Source organism: Osmerus eperlanus, chromosome 14 (genome assembly GCF_963692335.1).
Source record: "Osmerus eperlanus chromosome 14, fOsmEpe2.1, whole genome shotgun sequence".
NCBI classification, from domain to species: domain Eukaryota; kingdom Metazoa; phylum Chordata; class Actinopteri; order Osmeriformes; family Osmeridae; genus Osmerus; species Osmerus eperlanus.
In genome coordinates this window covers 17,693,905-17,708,956 of record NC_085031.1, presented here as the reverse complement: position 1 = coordinate 17,708,956, position 15,052 = coordinate 17,693,905, and the positions used below count along the sequence as shown (strand labels likewise).

The following is a 15,052-nucleotide window of genomic DNA, read 5'->3' as shown; positions in this document are numbered from 1 at the left end:
CTGTATCAGTGTGCTCTCTCTCTCCCTCTCTCTCTCTCTCTCAACTGCTGTATCAGTGTGCTCTCTCTCTCCCTCTCTCTACTGCTGTATCAGTGTGCTCTCTCTCTCTCCCTCTCTCTCAACTGCTGTATCAGTGTGCTCTCTCTCTCTCCATCTCTCTCTACTGCTGTATCAGTGTGCTCTCTCTCTCCATCTCTCTCTACTGCTGTATCAGTGTGCTCTCTCTCTCTCCCTCTCTCTCTACTGCTGTATCAGTGTGCTCTCTCTCTCTCTCTCCCTCTGTCTCTTTATGTCTCTCTCCCCTGAGGGAATCAGTGTGTGAACGCCGCTGTCAGACTGAGCCCTCGTAACCTGATACGAGACATGACTTCTAGAACACGCTGTTCCAGTCACTGCACACACACACACATTCACACATATGCATGCATGCACACACGCACATTCACACATATGCACGCATGCACACACACACGCACACACATGCACGCATGCACACACACCACACAGACACATGCAAGCGCACCTGCATGCACACACACATATGCACGCACGCACATGCACACACATATGCGCGCACACACACAATGTCTGTTTCTCATGCACACACACTCTTTCTCTCACCCACGCACACACTCTCTAACATGCACCACCTTGTCTGACCATCCTGGTGAACTTGGTGTTGACACATCCTGACCTAGGCTGTGTCTGACCTAGGCTGTGTCTGACCTAGTCTGTGTCTGACCTAGTCTGTGTCTGAACTAGGCTGTGTCTGACCTAGGCTGTGTCTGACCTAGTCTGTGTCTGACCTAGTCTGTGTCTGAACTAGGCTGTGTCTGACCTAGGCTGTGTCTGACCTAGGCTGTGTCTGACCTAGGCTGTGTCTGAACTAGGCTGTGTCTGAACTAGGCTGTGTCTGACAGGCTAGCTGTGTCTGACCTAGGCTGTGTCTGACCTAGGCTGTGTCTGACCTAGGCTGTGTCTGAACTAGGCTGTGTCTGAACTAGGCTGTGTCTGACCTAGGCTGTGTCTGACCTAGGCTGTGTCTGACCTAGGCTGTGTCTGACCTAGGCTGTGTCTGAACTAGGCTGTGTCTGACCTAGGCTGTGTCTGACCTAGGCTGTGTCTGAACTAGGCTGTGTCTGAACTAGGCTGTGTCTGACCTAGGCTGTGTCTGACCTAGGCTGGTGTCTGAACTAGGCTGTGTCCTGACCTAGGCAGTGTCTGACCTAGGCTGTGTCTGACCTAGGCTGTGTCTGACCTAGGCAGTGTCTGACCTAGGCAGTGTCTGACCTAGGCAGTGTCTGACCTAGGCAGTGTCTGACCTAGGCAGTGTCTGACCTAGGCTGTGTCTGACCTAGGCAGTGTCTGACCTAGGCAGTGTCTGACCTAGGCAGTGTCTGACCTAGGCAGTGTCTGACCTAGGCAGTGTCTGACCTAGGCAGTGTCTGACCTAGGCTGTGTCTGACCTAGGCTGTCTGACATCTAGATAGTGGACAGGAAGTGTTTCATCTTTTACTGAGTCAATGTTTCAGCTACTAGCCGACGGGCTCCGCATGCTACTAGACAGTTTAATGTGTTTTAATTCTGAATGGGATTCTGTGTGTGTGTGCGGTCCCTGTTTAGTTCTTGCAGTACTTTGAAAATCCAGATTTGCCTTGTAATCACAGGCAACTAAAGGATTTTCCTTGTAGAGCTGATCAAACATCTGTTGTATGTGTTGTATGTGTGTGTGCGTGTGTCATCTTTATGAGGTCTTGTGGAAGAGGTGTTCCGATCTGTCCCCTAATAATAGAACTGTCCCTGAATGAGGAGGTGGGACAACACACACAAATACACATACACAAACACTCACACAAGCTTACAAACATTCTTACACACATACATAAGCTTACAAACATTCTTACACACTACATAAGCTTCCAAACACAAGCACCCACACACACAGTGTTAGAGGCTACGTGAGACCGCTCACATGACCAGCTGACTACATGACTGTGTTCACAACCTGAGAGGAACAGAGAAAATATCATGAGGAGATTCGTCTGCAGAGAGAGAGAGAGAAAATTAAAGAGAGCGCAATATTTTTAGAGAGAAAAGAGAGAGAAAAAATCACCCAGTCAACCTGCGTGGTGTCTAATCTGCTGGGGGTTTCCCCTCCCTCCCTCCCTCCCTCCCTCCCTCCCTCCCTCCCTCCTGCTCTTGCTACTGTGAGACAAACAACTCAGGAGGAGCACAGCCCTTGAGAACGCATGCATGCACACACACGCACACACAGTGAGAGAGAGAGAGAGAGAGAGAGAGAGAGGGGTGGGAAACAGAGAGAAAACAAGGAAGGAGCTTAACCCTCCCCTCTCCCTCTCTCTCTCTCTCTCTCTCACACGCACACACACACACACTGGGTCCGGATGGGCGTATGTTTTGTCCAGCCCCCTCAGCCAATCCCGGCGTAGGGACGGCCCCAGTCCCTGCGCCGGTGGGGGGGAGGGCGTGGCGGAGGGCGGGTGGAAAGGAGGGGGTCTAACTTAAGCAGCATGCTGGCAGGCTGCAGCTCGTTGTTTCACTGTCGCTCTGCTCTTCTATGGTGGCTCAGACGCTCAGCATGAAGATTCAGGAGAGTCCGGAGGCGGGCAGGACCCTGGGCGAGCCGGAGAGAGGCAGGACCCTGGGGGAGCCGGAGGCGGGCAGGACCCTGGGCGAGCCGGAGAGAGGCAGCTGTGAGGACGTGCCGCGGCTGACCACTCTGACAGAGGACGGCGACTGGGGAGGTGAGAGAGCTCTCCCTGTGAGCTGCTTCACACACACACACACAGTCTCTCCCATCGGAGAGAAAAAAAACTACAAATGGGATGGCAGATGCAAGCCTTCTGCTCTCTCTCTCTCTCTCCTCCTCTTCCTCCTCCTGTTGCTCCTCCTGGTTCACAAAACAAGCGTCCCATCAGGGCTCAGTCTGCTCCACATGTTCAACCTCTCAAGACATACTCGCATGGGAACGCCAACATCACTGCTTTTAAGGAATTTTACAGTTTACTTATTTTCGTTTTTTAGAAGACGGGAATTGTGTGTGGTCATGTTCAATGCTGGTGGAGGTTTTAGAGTTGTTTGAGGTTTTTGAGGTAGTTGAGATCTAAGAGGAGGAGTCTGTGCATGCATGAAGGTGCTGCTGTCCTGTTGTTGTTGTTGTTGAAGAGTGAGTATTTACTCTGCATATCTTTAACACACACAGCTGACGTTATTCCCTACCTTGTGTGTGTGAGAGTGTGTGTGTGTGTGTGCGTGTGTGTGTGTGAGAGTGTGTGTGCTTGTGTGTGTGTGTGTGCGTGTAGCAGTTACTGGGCAGTTTGTGTCTGTCAGAACATAGCGGTGATAATTAAAGGGGAGGTTTGAGGGGGGGGGCGCTCTGTGTGTGTGTGTGTGAGCCGTATATCTGCTACTCTTAAAGGGATGGACCAGAGAGCAGAATGTCAAGGATTTCGGTCTGTAAACATTGGGAACATCTCTCTCTTGCGGTTCAAATTGATGGTGTGTGCGTGTGCATGTGTGTGTATGCGGGTATGCAAGGTGTGTGTATTCGGGTGTGGGTGTGTGTGTGTGCAGGAGTGTGTATGCAGGTGTGTGTGCGTGTGCGGGGTGTGTGTGTGGACTGTTTGCTCTTAGATAATCACCAGATGAGAAACTTGGATATTGGATGGTGTTCTCTGCTTGCATATATGAACAAGGGGCTACATGAGAGACAGTCCTCTCTGCTGGATACATGAGAGACCGTCCTCTCTGCTGGCTACATGAGAGACCGTCCTCTCTGCTGGATACATGAGAGACAGTCCTCTCTGCTGGCTACATGAGAGACAGTCCTCTCTGCTGGCTACATGAGAGACCGTCCTCTCTGCTGGATACATAAGAGACAGTCCTCTCTGCTGGATACATGAGAGACCGTCCTCTCTGCTGGATACATGAGAGACCGTCCTCTCTGCTGGATACATGAGAGACCGTCCTCTCTGCTGGCTACATGAGACCGTCCTCTCTGCTGGCTGCATGAGAGACAGTCCTCTCTGCTGGATACATGAGAGACCGTCCTCTCTGCTGGCTACATCTGCTGGCTACATGAGAGACCGTCCTCTCTGCTGGCTACATGAGAGACCGTCCTCTCTGCTGGATACATGAGAGACCGTCCTCTCTGCTGGCTACATGAGAGACCGTCCTCTCTGCTGGCTACATGAGAGACCGTCCTCTCTGCTGGCTACATGAGAGACCGTCCTCTCTGCTGGATACATGAGAGACCGTCCTCTCTGCTGGATACATAAGAGACAGTCCTCTCTGCTGGATACATGAGAGACCGTCCTCTCTGCTGGATACATGAGAGACCGTCCTCTCTGCTGGATACATGAGAGACCGTCCTCTCTGCTGGCTACATGAGACCGTCCTCTCTGCTGGCTACATGAGAGACAGTCCTCTCTGCTGGATACATGAGAGACCGTCCTCTCTGCTGGATACATGAGAGACCGTCCTCTCTACTGGCCAGATCATGTTGACGTTCAGGAAGGTTATCTACGAGACAACAGAAAACCAACCCTTTTTCAAGGTTTCGAAATCTTCTTCTTTTTTTTTACACACTATTGTTACTGGGGACTCAAGGATTAAGTCTTATCAGACGAGGGGGAAAAGATTTGAAAAGAAAGGGAGACTTGTGGACGTGTGTTTATTAAGCTGTTAATCCTGAAGGCAGCGGTAATGACCTGCTTGTGTTTGGTGCTTGGAGGGAAAGGGAGTCTACTGCATGCATGAAGGTGTTATTGTTTTGGAGACAGATTGCAAAACCAAGAAAAGGGAGGAGTCCCTCTACACAACTAGAGGTTGTGTAGAGGTTGTGTAGAGGTTGTGTAGAGGTTGTGTAGAGGTTGTGTAGAGGGAGAGGGACAGAGGGAGAGAGAGAGAGAGAGAGAAATTATTACTTGTCAAATGGTCTTTTTGATCTAAAAGCTGTTTTAAATGTCCTTTCCAACTGCCTGTGTGTAACATTCTTGTGATGTTCGTGCCTTCAACACTAGGAGTTATGGTTGTATGTAGTGACATGTATGAACACCATGCCAACGTGATCTTTAGAAGGTCAACCTCGTTCCAAGGTAACTGCTTGCCGTCAGCACGTTTCAAGCTTTTTGTGCGCAAAGTGTCAAAGGTCACACTTTTTTAAAGAACTTGATCTCTGATCAGCTAGACCAGCAGGCTCTTGGGCTGCGGAAGGGTTAGCTGTGGTTAGACTGGTGACTGCAGCTCTCGGCAGAGTGCTCTCTAGTGGAGGCTGTGGGCATTACACAGTCTGCATTTACACATACGTCTACATATGATTCCTTCAGCAGACTTTTATCCAGCGCAACGTATAAGCAGTGCATATAGACCCTCCTGTAGGACATGTGGCATCAGGAGTTCCAACACCGATTAGAGTTGATGTTGCTGTGTGTTGCTGTGTGTTGCTGTGTGTTGCTGTGTGTTGCTGTGTGTTGCTGTGTGTTGTTTTGTGTTATGTGTGTTGTGTTGGTGTGTGTTATCTGTGTTGTTGCGTGTTGTTGTGTGGTATGTGTGTTGTGTTGCTGTGTGTAATGTGTGTTGTGTGGCTGCTAAGAGCATGGGCTAGAGGGTTGTATCCTGGTGTGATTCTCACTCGCTTGTGAGTCTCACTCACATGTGAGCTGTTTCAGTCAGACTGGGGGGCTTGTTCCTCTTATGCTGCCATTAGCAGACAGGAGGGCAGGGAGGGAGAGGGGGAGAGAGAGGGAGGGAGGCAGGGAGGAAGAGGGGGATGGAGGGAGAGGGAGGGAGGGAGAGGGGGAGGGAGGGAGGGAGGGAGAGGGAGGAAGGAAGAGGATAAAGAGGGAGGGAGATAGAGACAGTGGGAAGGGGATGGAGGGAGGGAAGGAGAGGGAGAAAAGGAAGGAGGTAGAGGAGAGGGAGGGAGAGAGAGAGGGAGGGAGAGAAGGTGAGAGAGAGGGTTAAACTACTGGCGTAATACCTTGATCAGAACCAAGGTTCTTCTCTGCTTCATGCAGAAGCTCTGAGGGCTTCAGGGTGTTCAGGCAGAGCTCCTTCTGACCGGGGAAGAAGACAGAATGGAGAGGATGGAGAGATGGAGGGTGGATTTGGACCTCTACCCTGCAGAGCCCAGGGGTCAGTACACAGCTATACTGAGGAGAGGAGAGGAGGAGGGAGGGAGAGAAGAGAAGAGAGGGGAAGAGGGAGGGAGAGAGGAGGAGGGAGGGAGAGAGAGAGAGAAAGCATGTACATCTTCAGGTGTCCACAATTCCAACCTTTTTCCCCTGAGGCACTTGCTTACCTCACTCTGTCCTCTCTCGCCTCTCTTTCCGCTCCCTCCCCCTCCCCCTCTTCTCCATTTCTCTTTCCTTCTTTCCCACCAGATTCTCCCTTCTTTAGCGCCCCCTTCCTTGATTTTAAAAGCTTTTTCCATCAGAGTTGCCATGATGGTAAGTAGTACTGGTCGTGGAAGGATCTAGAAGGCTTTGTGCTTTGGCATGACCTTTAGTATGCTGCATGACCTTTAGTATGCTGCATGACAACACTGTTACCGAGAGCTGCTGTAGTTGTTCCTGCTGCAGCACAAACTTCACACACACACACAGCCCGCCCCCCCCACACACACAGCCCGCCCCCCCCACACACACAGCCCGCCCCCCCCACACACACAGCCCGCCCCCACCCACACACACAGCCCGCCCCCCCCACACACACAGCCCGCCCCCCACCACACACACAGCCCGCCCCCCCCACACACACAGCCCGCCCCCCCCCACAGCCCCCCCCCACACACAGCCCGCCCCCCCCACACACACAGCCGCCCCCCCCCCACACACAGCCCCCCCCCCCTCCCACACACACACTCACTAAGGTCTGACACATCAGAGACTATGATGCTGTGTTTTCTCTGCTGGTGTAAGCGCACGTAGACAGCAGCACTACCGCTGTGGACGCTTGTTTTGACACCAGGAGGGTGTGTGTGTGTGTGAGAGGAAGGGGAGCGTGAGAGGTTTCTCCAGAACCTTCTCTGCTCTCCTAGCAACAAGCTCTGTGAGCTCAAACTCTCTGGGAAACCAATATACTGAGGCATATCTCTCTGTCTGTCTCTCTCTGGGTTTTATCTTTTCCTAAGTTAATTGTGTTGTTGTCCATCTCAGGCACAGCACACACACAGCAATGGACAGAGACAGACAGAGAGACAGAGAGACAGAGACCAAGAAAGGGAGGGGGGGAGGGAGCGGGAGGGGGAGTGAAACGGAGGGGGAGAGATGAGAAAGGGGGAGAGATGAGAAAGGGGGAGAGATGAGAGAGGGGGAGAGATGAGAGAGGGGGAGAGATGAGAGAGGGATGAGAGAGGGGGAGAGATGTAAGCCGTCGACTTGGAAACATCTGTCACAGGCAGGTCGATCTGAAAGAAGGTTTTCATAGTAAAGTGTTTCAGAGCCTTTTCATCCGCACACACACACACTCTCTCGCTCTCTCTTGATGACCTTCGCTTGTGGAGAGGACATGCCAAGAAGTTGTTGTCCTGGAGACGAGCGCTGGTGGCTCGATGGTAGACGGGGTAGTCTGACACACACCTCCAGTCTGGACGCTCTCACAGTGTCAGCCTGGGAGCCTCATCAGAACAGCATGGAGGAGAACATGCATGTTAAGTGTAACTCTGTGTGTGTGTGTGTGTGTGTGTGTGTTGGTTCAACTTTCAGCTCTGTCTTTAGGAAGGTGAGAAACAGCTGTTCACTATCGTAAGACAAGTTCCATAGGCGTGCGCACACACACAGTCACTGCTTGTTTGCCGGTCAGGTCTGTGATAGTGTTGTTTCTTTCCTCGTCTGTGTGCTATCTGATCTACAGACAGACAGTCTACAGACAGTCTACAGACCAGACAGACAGTCTACAGACAGTCTACAGACAGTTTACAGACCAGACAGACAGTCTACAGACAGTTTACAGACCAGACAGACAGTCTACAGCCAGTCTACAGACAAATCAAATCGACAGTCTACAGCCAGGCTGAGGTGTTCATGGTCCTGGTGTTCCTTAGAGCCAGCCCCGGCCTACTCGTCGTGGCAGAGGGAGAGCATGGACCGTGACGAGGCCCGCCTGGCCCCTCACCCCGGGGGGCGCCTCATCCGCCAGCTGGAGGAGGAGGGAGACCCCATGCTGTCGCCTCGCTCCTACGCTTACGGACACTGCCAGCACTACCTGGACGACACAGAGGTCCCACCCTCACCCCCCAACGCTCACTCCTTCGTCAGGTAAACCAAGCACAATCACCCAGAGTTTGTACAGTTGTGGTGTTGAGGGGTGACGGGAGTGTGCGAGTGTGAGTGTGTGTGTGCCTGTGTGTGCAGTTCCTGATATGTTGATTTCCCGCTGGCTGCAGTCGCAGAAGGAGTTCCTCTCTGGGCTCCTGTGATGATGAGAGAGAGGAGCTGACCTCAGCACAGCTCTCCAAGAAGATCCATGGGTTGAAGAGGAAGATCCGCAAGTACGAGGAGAAGTTTGAGGATGAGCGCAAGTACAGGGTAGGTCACCACCTCTTGGTCAGCAGTCAAATGCTCTATCCACCCCAGTTCCTCATCCTGCAAGAGGGAAACACAATTGGACATAAACAAGGGATTCTTAGCAAACTAAATCAAATTCCACTCACTTGGTCGGCTTCACTTGGCCGTAAACAAGATTAGCCGGATTGCTAATGAGAGTCATATGATTCAGGAGCAAATGTCAGGAAAGTAGGTCAATTAATTCAAATTCTGACGTTGTTGTACGCAAACAATGAAGGCTGCTGTTGATGTGAACGAGTGAATGACGTTGTGTTTGTTGTTGTTGTTGACAGCCGTCTCACAGCGACAAGGCGGGTAACCCAGAGGTTCTGAGATGGATGAACGAACTGGCCAAGCTGCGAAAGGACCTGAAAGGTCAGCAGTGACCAAGTTTTCCTTCATTTACTGACTGAAGAGAATGAGAAAAATCCAGAGAAAATTTGACTAGTCGAAGAATTGAAATTAAAATCATAGAATCACCAGAATGGGTGTGTTTAATCTCTACCTCTTCTTTCCCCTCCTCTCTACCCCCCCCCCCCCCCCCCCGCTCCCCCAGAGAGCAGGCTGATGAAGTCTGAGGAGGACCTGCCCCCCCTGACGCGCCAGCGCAGCAACACCCTCCCCAAGAGCTTCGGCTCCCAACTGGAGAAGAAGCCCCCCCAGCCCCCGGTGGAGGCCACCCTGGGGGCCACCCTGGAGGCCACCCTGGGGGCCGTGCAGAGCCGGCTGCAGGAGAAGAGGGAGGAGGTGGGCCGGCCCAACGACATCAAGGTGATTTTATTAGGACAATTACAGTTTTAATCAAAAACACATCAGCTGCTCTTACATAAATAATAACAATACAAAACAATGAAAAAAAACTGACGCGTTAAAACACGTAAAACAAGAGAAGAAAAACAAACCAAGAAAAACTAAATTAATAGAAATATGATGCATGTTAATGTCCAACACAAACAGCCATAAAACTTAGCTTCCCTTGTTTATAAACTAGTCTTTTTCTGAGTTTTAACTATATGACCTGGAAGAAGTGTGTGTCTAACGGTGGTCATGTTTTAGCAGCCTAGATGGGGTACCTGAGGGTGTAGGGGACTGACTTCCTGTTCTCTGACAGGATATGACACGTGAGCAGATCGGAGCAGAGAAAGTGGCACTCCAGAAGGCTCTTCTCTACTACGAGGGCATCCATGGACGACCAGTGAGTTACCAAACACACACACACACGCACACACACGCACACTAACACACACTGTAAGTGATGGCTGAAGACTCACAACAAATACTTCCAATCCTGATAGATACTGACCTAGATCACAACTGAAGAGTAGGTGTTTAAAACCTGTCCGTGTGTGTGTGTGTGTGTGTGTGTGTGTGTGTGTGTGTGTGTGTGTGTGTGCGCGCGCGTATGTGTGTGACCCATCTACGCACATCTCAGAGCACAGTGAAAAGTTGACCTTCAGTGAAGAAATTATGTGGTTTGGGTTAGAGACATGGCCTTATCAGTCTGCCATTATGAATTCCTCATGTTAGACCAGACAGCGGCTGAACCCAAAACAAAAGCGTCTCTTTAGAACAGATCTGACACCAACTCTATCTGAGGTGAGGACGTAACTAAGTCATTGGACTTATTGCTTGTTTTTCATCCCTCGTTAATTGTGTAATTAACCAGTAAGTCTAGGTGAACTCCTGCTCACCTTACAGGTGCTGTCATGGTTTATAGCCCGAAACTTGCCTTTACTTCTCATGAAAACAGACTACTGGAGGATCTGGGTCAGCTGTCACCGCTCTTCACGTCAACCCAGTATCGCAGCCCGGTTTGCTCCGGAGAGGAGTTCTAACAACGTAGACCTCGTGGCTAGCCTATTACATTACATTTACATGATATCATTCAGCAGACGTTTTTACCCAAAGCGACGTTCAAATGGTGCATAAAGAAATTACTACAGGAGACGAAGGAGCAGAAATGCTTACAGTAATTCTAACAGTATTTCCGGTGGTAGTGAAGGAACATCGCAAAGTAACATCTCTCAGCTACCACCATGCGCGGGGAACACAAATAATAGTAATTTCTACTGCGATAATAACGTTGTGCTTGTGGTGTAACCTAACTAACAAGGCGCCTTGTCTGTCTCTATCCCCCCCCCCCCCCAGATCACCAAGAGCGAGAGGCTGATCATGAAGCCTCTGTATGATCGATATCGCCTGGTCAAACAGATACTCTGCAGAGCTTCCACAATCCCAGTCATCGTGAGTACAGCAAGCGATTTAGCCACGCAACGCTAAAGCTAGCCTGTCTCCACATCAGCTCCCAGGTGTCAGTAGGTCGCCTGCAGTGTTAGCATTAAGCAGAGACGTCAGATGCACTAAGCTCGTCTGGGTACGTAATCGCCCGCAGCATTAAGGTCAGCATTAGCGTTAGCATCTGCCGCTGTAGGCATAGCCTCAGAGTCCGCGAGTTTGCCTCATTGGCTAGTTAGCCTCAAGGCTAACGCTTAATTCGCATCAGAGGCTCAATGCATCAACAGGACTTTACAGCGAATCAGACGTTAGTATCTTGGGTCACAGTGTCTCATCTGGTTTTACACACGCACACACACACAAAGGAAAATATCACTTGCTACACAGCCACAGGGTCACAAAAACGTTTCTAAAAGAAAGTCACATTATCATCTAACATGGGAGATTATCTGGTATGACTGGACTGGAATAAACAGAATACTCATGAGAGCAAACAACTATATTGGAATAACGCCCATGCAAAGATTACAGGGTTAGAATATCTACCTCATTTCAACACATTTATATTGCTTTATATTGTATGAGAAGTCTGATATGGTATCGGTATGTGTATTTGAGCCTGTTGAGTTAGGATTATTTGTTGGGGCAAACATTGTGAAAACATAATCTAGCATTTGTATTCTGGGCCTGCTATGGTGTATGCATTATATAATATGCTATCTTTAATCCGTATTACACAGGGACATTCCCATCTAGCACTCTGTCCAGAAGTGAACAGCTGCGTTCGTGTTCTGTGTTAAAAAGCAGTTATCTGGTGTTTCAGAGGTTTAAAATCACACAAGGACGTTGACTCAGAACAAAATGGCGTCCAGCCGGCCAGTGCTGTGCTGTGTTTGACTGCTCTGGGTCAGTCCCATAGTCATGGTAACGCGTCCTTGTCGACCCACACTACAGGGTTCCCCATCCAGCAAGCGCAGGGGCCTCCAGCTACAGCCCATAATAGAGGGCGTTCCCGCTCTCTTCTTTGACGACATCAAGGTGAAGAGCCCACGCCTTAGCTCCAAAACCGACCAATGATTGCTCAGGCTTCCTCATCCCGCCCCCATCCCCCGTCATCCAATCACCCTTCCCTTCACCCCTCACCCCAGCCTGATCAAGGCCTGCTGATTGGACCACTGCACTTTAGCTCCGTGTGCAAATCTGTAGACACCGAGTTGTTTCCGGGTGCTTCCATTTTCTTTGACTTGGACCTGATTGGTTGCGAGAGTGTGTGTGTGAGGGGGGGAGGAATGCTACCATTGCCAGTGTGTGTTCCTCGAAGATATGCACTCTCAAACACGGACACCTGCCTGCTAACGAATTAATCGAATCAAAACACGACCACAATCAGAACAGCCGCGACAAATGCATGCAGCTTGTAGTGAGCCACAGTCACCATCTAGCAACTAACAACCTATGATCCTCTCGCTCCAGACTGCGCTTCTCCTGGATGTCCACCGCTGGGCCCCAGGGCTGGGGGCCAGCTCCCCTCAGCAATGAGCACCCTCTCCCTGCTGCTGCCCCCCTCTGACCCCTTTTCCCCTTCCCCCAGGAGGAGGAGGACGGCTCGGAGGACGAGGGGGATTTCAAGCCTCCGTCCTGCGTGACGGAGCGTCCGGACCTCAGCATGCTGGGCTTCCTGGAGCAGCTGGAGGAGGAAGGCTTCATCTCCCCGGTGGACGAGCTGTCGCCCTCCAGAAGCACCACCGACATGAGGCTGTCCAACCTGCACTCTGCCACCATGTAAGCTAGGCCAAACTCTCTAATCTGATCCTCCAGACCAGTGGTTCTCAACCCTGGTCCTCATGACCTCCTGTCCTGCATGTTCTAGATGTTCTCCTGCTCCAACACACCTCATTCTAATGAGTGGGTCGTTACCAGGCTTCTGCTGACCTTGATAACGAAACATTCATTAGAATCAGGAGTGTTGGAGCAGGGAAACATCTAGAACATGCAGGGCGGGGGGTCCCTGAGGACCAGAGTTGAACAATCCTGGTATCGAAGCTTTACTCCGTCTTACCAGAATACTATAACTACAGTGTGGACTATACTCTTTGACACAAACAAAAATGTGTAGAGAAATTATTGCATTTGAAGCAAAGTGGTTCTTTTATAGGTTCACTTTTATAGATGAACGTATCTCATTTACAACTGAGAGCCACCGATGTGTTGTACTCTACGAGGTTGGCCGTGCATGGTGGAGCAAACTCCTGAAGGTCTAACATGTCTCTCTCCACCAGGGAGGAGCTCGTGGTGCAGCTGCAGGAGGCCAGGGAGGAGAAGAAGAGGATACGCAAAAACCTCAGAGAGTTTGAGGACCAGTTCTTCAGGCAAAACGGAAGGTGAGGGCTGTCCCTGGCAGCCCCCTGCTGTATCAGGCTCACGGTTAGCTGCCAAAGACATCAAGGTTATGAAACTCGGCTGATATTTCCTGTGGTTTGGTTGCGCTACGGACTCTGAACGTCGGCCATTTCCCTAACGTTTTGTTTGTTTTTACAACCCCACTCCTTGTTTCCATAGAAACGTGCAGAAGGAAGACCGCTCCCCATTGGCTGTCGAGTATAACGAGTACAAGCATGTCAAGGCCAAGCTCCGCCTGCTGGAAGTGCTCATCAGCAAGAGAGACTCTTCCAAGTTCATCTAAACACGGATAAACAACCATGAGGACTAACTACAGAGACTCTATCTTGAGATGGACGACCCTGTGAATACCAAGCCTCCATAAAGACAACGTTCAAGATATTTTCCTTTTGTTTCTTTCTTCCATTCACCCTCCCTTCCTTTTTTTCTCCTGCCATCTGTGTTGTTCACACGTTTGTCTTGAGCGGCCCGCTAGCTGCGTGGCTAATCCCCGCTATCTGCGTGGCTAATCCCCGCTAGCTGCGTGGCTAATCCCCGCTATCTGCGTGGCTAATCCCCGCTAGCTGCGTGGCTAATCCCCGCTAGCTGCGTGGCTAATCCCCGCTATCTGCGTGGCTAATCCGTACCGTGGAGATCTCCTTGGTTTCCCTCTCTGGGAGCCAGGAGTCTGGTGGGATGTGTCCCGACAGGAAGTGAGGACAGCAGTCTGGTGGGATGTGTCCCGGCAGGAAGTGATGACAGCAGTCTGGTGGGATGTGTCCCGACAGGAAGTGATGACAGCAGTCTGGTGGGATGTGTCCTGACAGGAAGTGATGGAGAGCAGTCTCCATGTTGCTGTTTCCAACTCCCAAACAGAGCTGCCACTTTCAAAATGTCTGCCGTTTTGGCAAGAGAGAGGGTGTCAGTTGGACAGCAAGCTGGACGAAACATCAGTTGATTTGATTTGCAACTCACAAAAGTGTTTTGTATTATTTATTTTCATCCTATGAATGTTTTAATTGTTGCTGATAGTTTTTACATCAAAGCAGAGAGAATGTTTATTTTTCTTGGGGGTTTTGGATTTAACTCTTAATATGTATAAATTGTATTTCTTTTACAGATTTTAAAATCAAAGAAAGTAGGAGGGCTGTTGCATAGTTTTGTAAGGGAGACAATTACAATCAGAACAAATCAAACTGTGTTAAAAAACGTTTTACTTCCTCATGATTAATGCCAAGCTTACCTGAAATGAAATAATGTTAACCGAGGAAACTTAACATTCTTGACATTATTATTTTTTACATCTAACAAAAATTAACTAAGAGCAGCATTGATTTGTAGAAGAATGCAGAACAAGTAGTGTTGTAGGACGAGTGTGATCCAAAGACAATAACTTGGATGATTTCATACCAAAATAGCATAGTTATAGTGCATCAATGTATACATTATCATAGTTTAGATCTTGTGATCACTGGTTGCTAAGGTTACGCGTTCGACTTCCTGTTTCTTTGTGTTGTTTCTTTCACTTTGTGTAAAATCAGCTGTTTTCTGTCCCAGTATGTTTCAAGGGCCCGTAAACCATCTCTGATCCTTCAGCCTGACATGCTGTTCTCATCTTCAGTCTGTTCCTTGTAAATATAGATCACAATCTGTGTTTGCATTGCAAGATAAGCAAGTACATCTTTTTTTGTCTTCAAAATTGATAGTTTTTGACAGTGTGACTTTCGTTTTTATTGAATGTAAACACTGGTGGACATAATGAATTTGTGTGTGTACATTTTAGTACATAAATCGTATTTGTATTTTGTATATATTATATAAAACCAGACGTATTTTTACTGACTTAGTGGTGTTGGGTTTTCACTGGTGTG

General features: G+C 49.7%; 1 protein-coding gene across 5 annotated transcripts; it reads left to right on the top strand.

Moving 5' to 3' along the window:
• Window positions 1-2,562: 2,562 nt before the first annotated feature.
• Window positions 2,563-15,023, top strand: LOC134033388 (protein FAM13A-like). 5 transcript variants are annotated; one of them, XM_062477518.1, is made up of 12 exons: window positions 2,563-2,765; window positions 6,405-6,470; window positions 8,066-8,279; window positions 8,408-8,549; window positions 8,861-8,942; window positions 9,124-9,338; window positions 9,679-9,762; window positions 10,716-10,811; window positions 11,757-11,840; window positions 12,394-12,584; window positions 13,082-13,183; window positions 13,362-15,023. In XM_062477518.1, the coding sequence occupies exons 1-12, from the start codon at window positions 2,579-2,581 to the stop codon at window positions 13,483-13,485; spliced, it is 1,587 nt and encodes a 528-aa protein (XP_062333502.1). In that variant the 5' UTR covers window positions 2,563-2,578; the 3' UTR covers window positions 13,486-15,023. The 5 variants fall into 5 exon arrangements, with proteins under 5 accessions (XP_062333502.1, XP_062333503.1, XP_062333504.1 ...); XM_062477519.1 differs by lacking the exon at window positions 6,405-6,470 and having other exon boundaries at window positions 2,564-2,765; XM_062477520.1 differs by lacking the exon at window positions 11,757-11,840 and having other exon boundaries at window positions 2,564-2,765.
• Window positions 15,024-15,052: the final 29 nt, after the last annotated feature.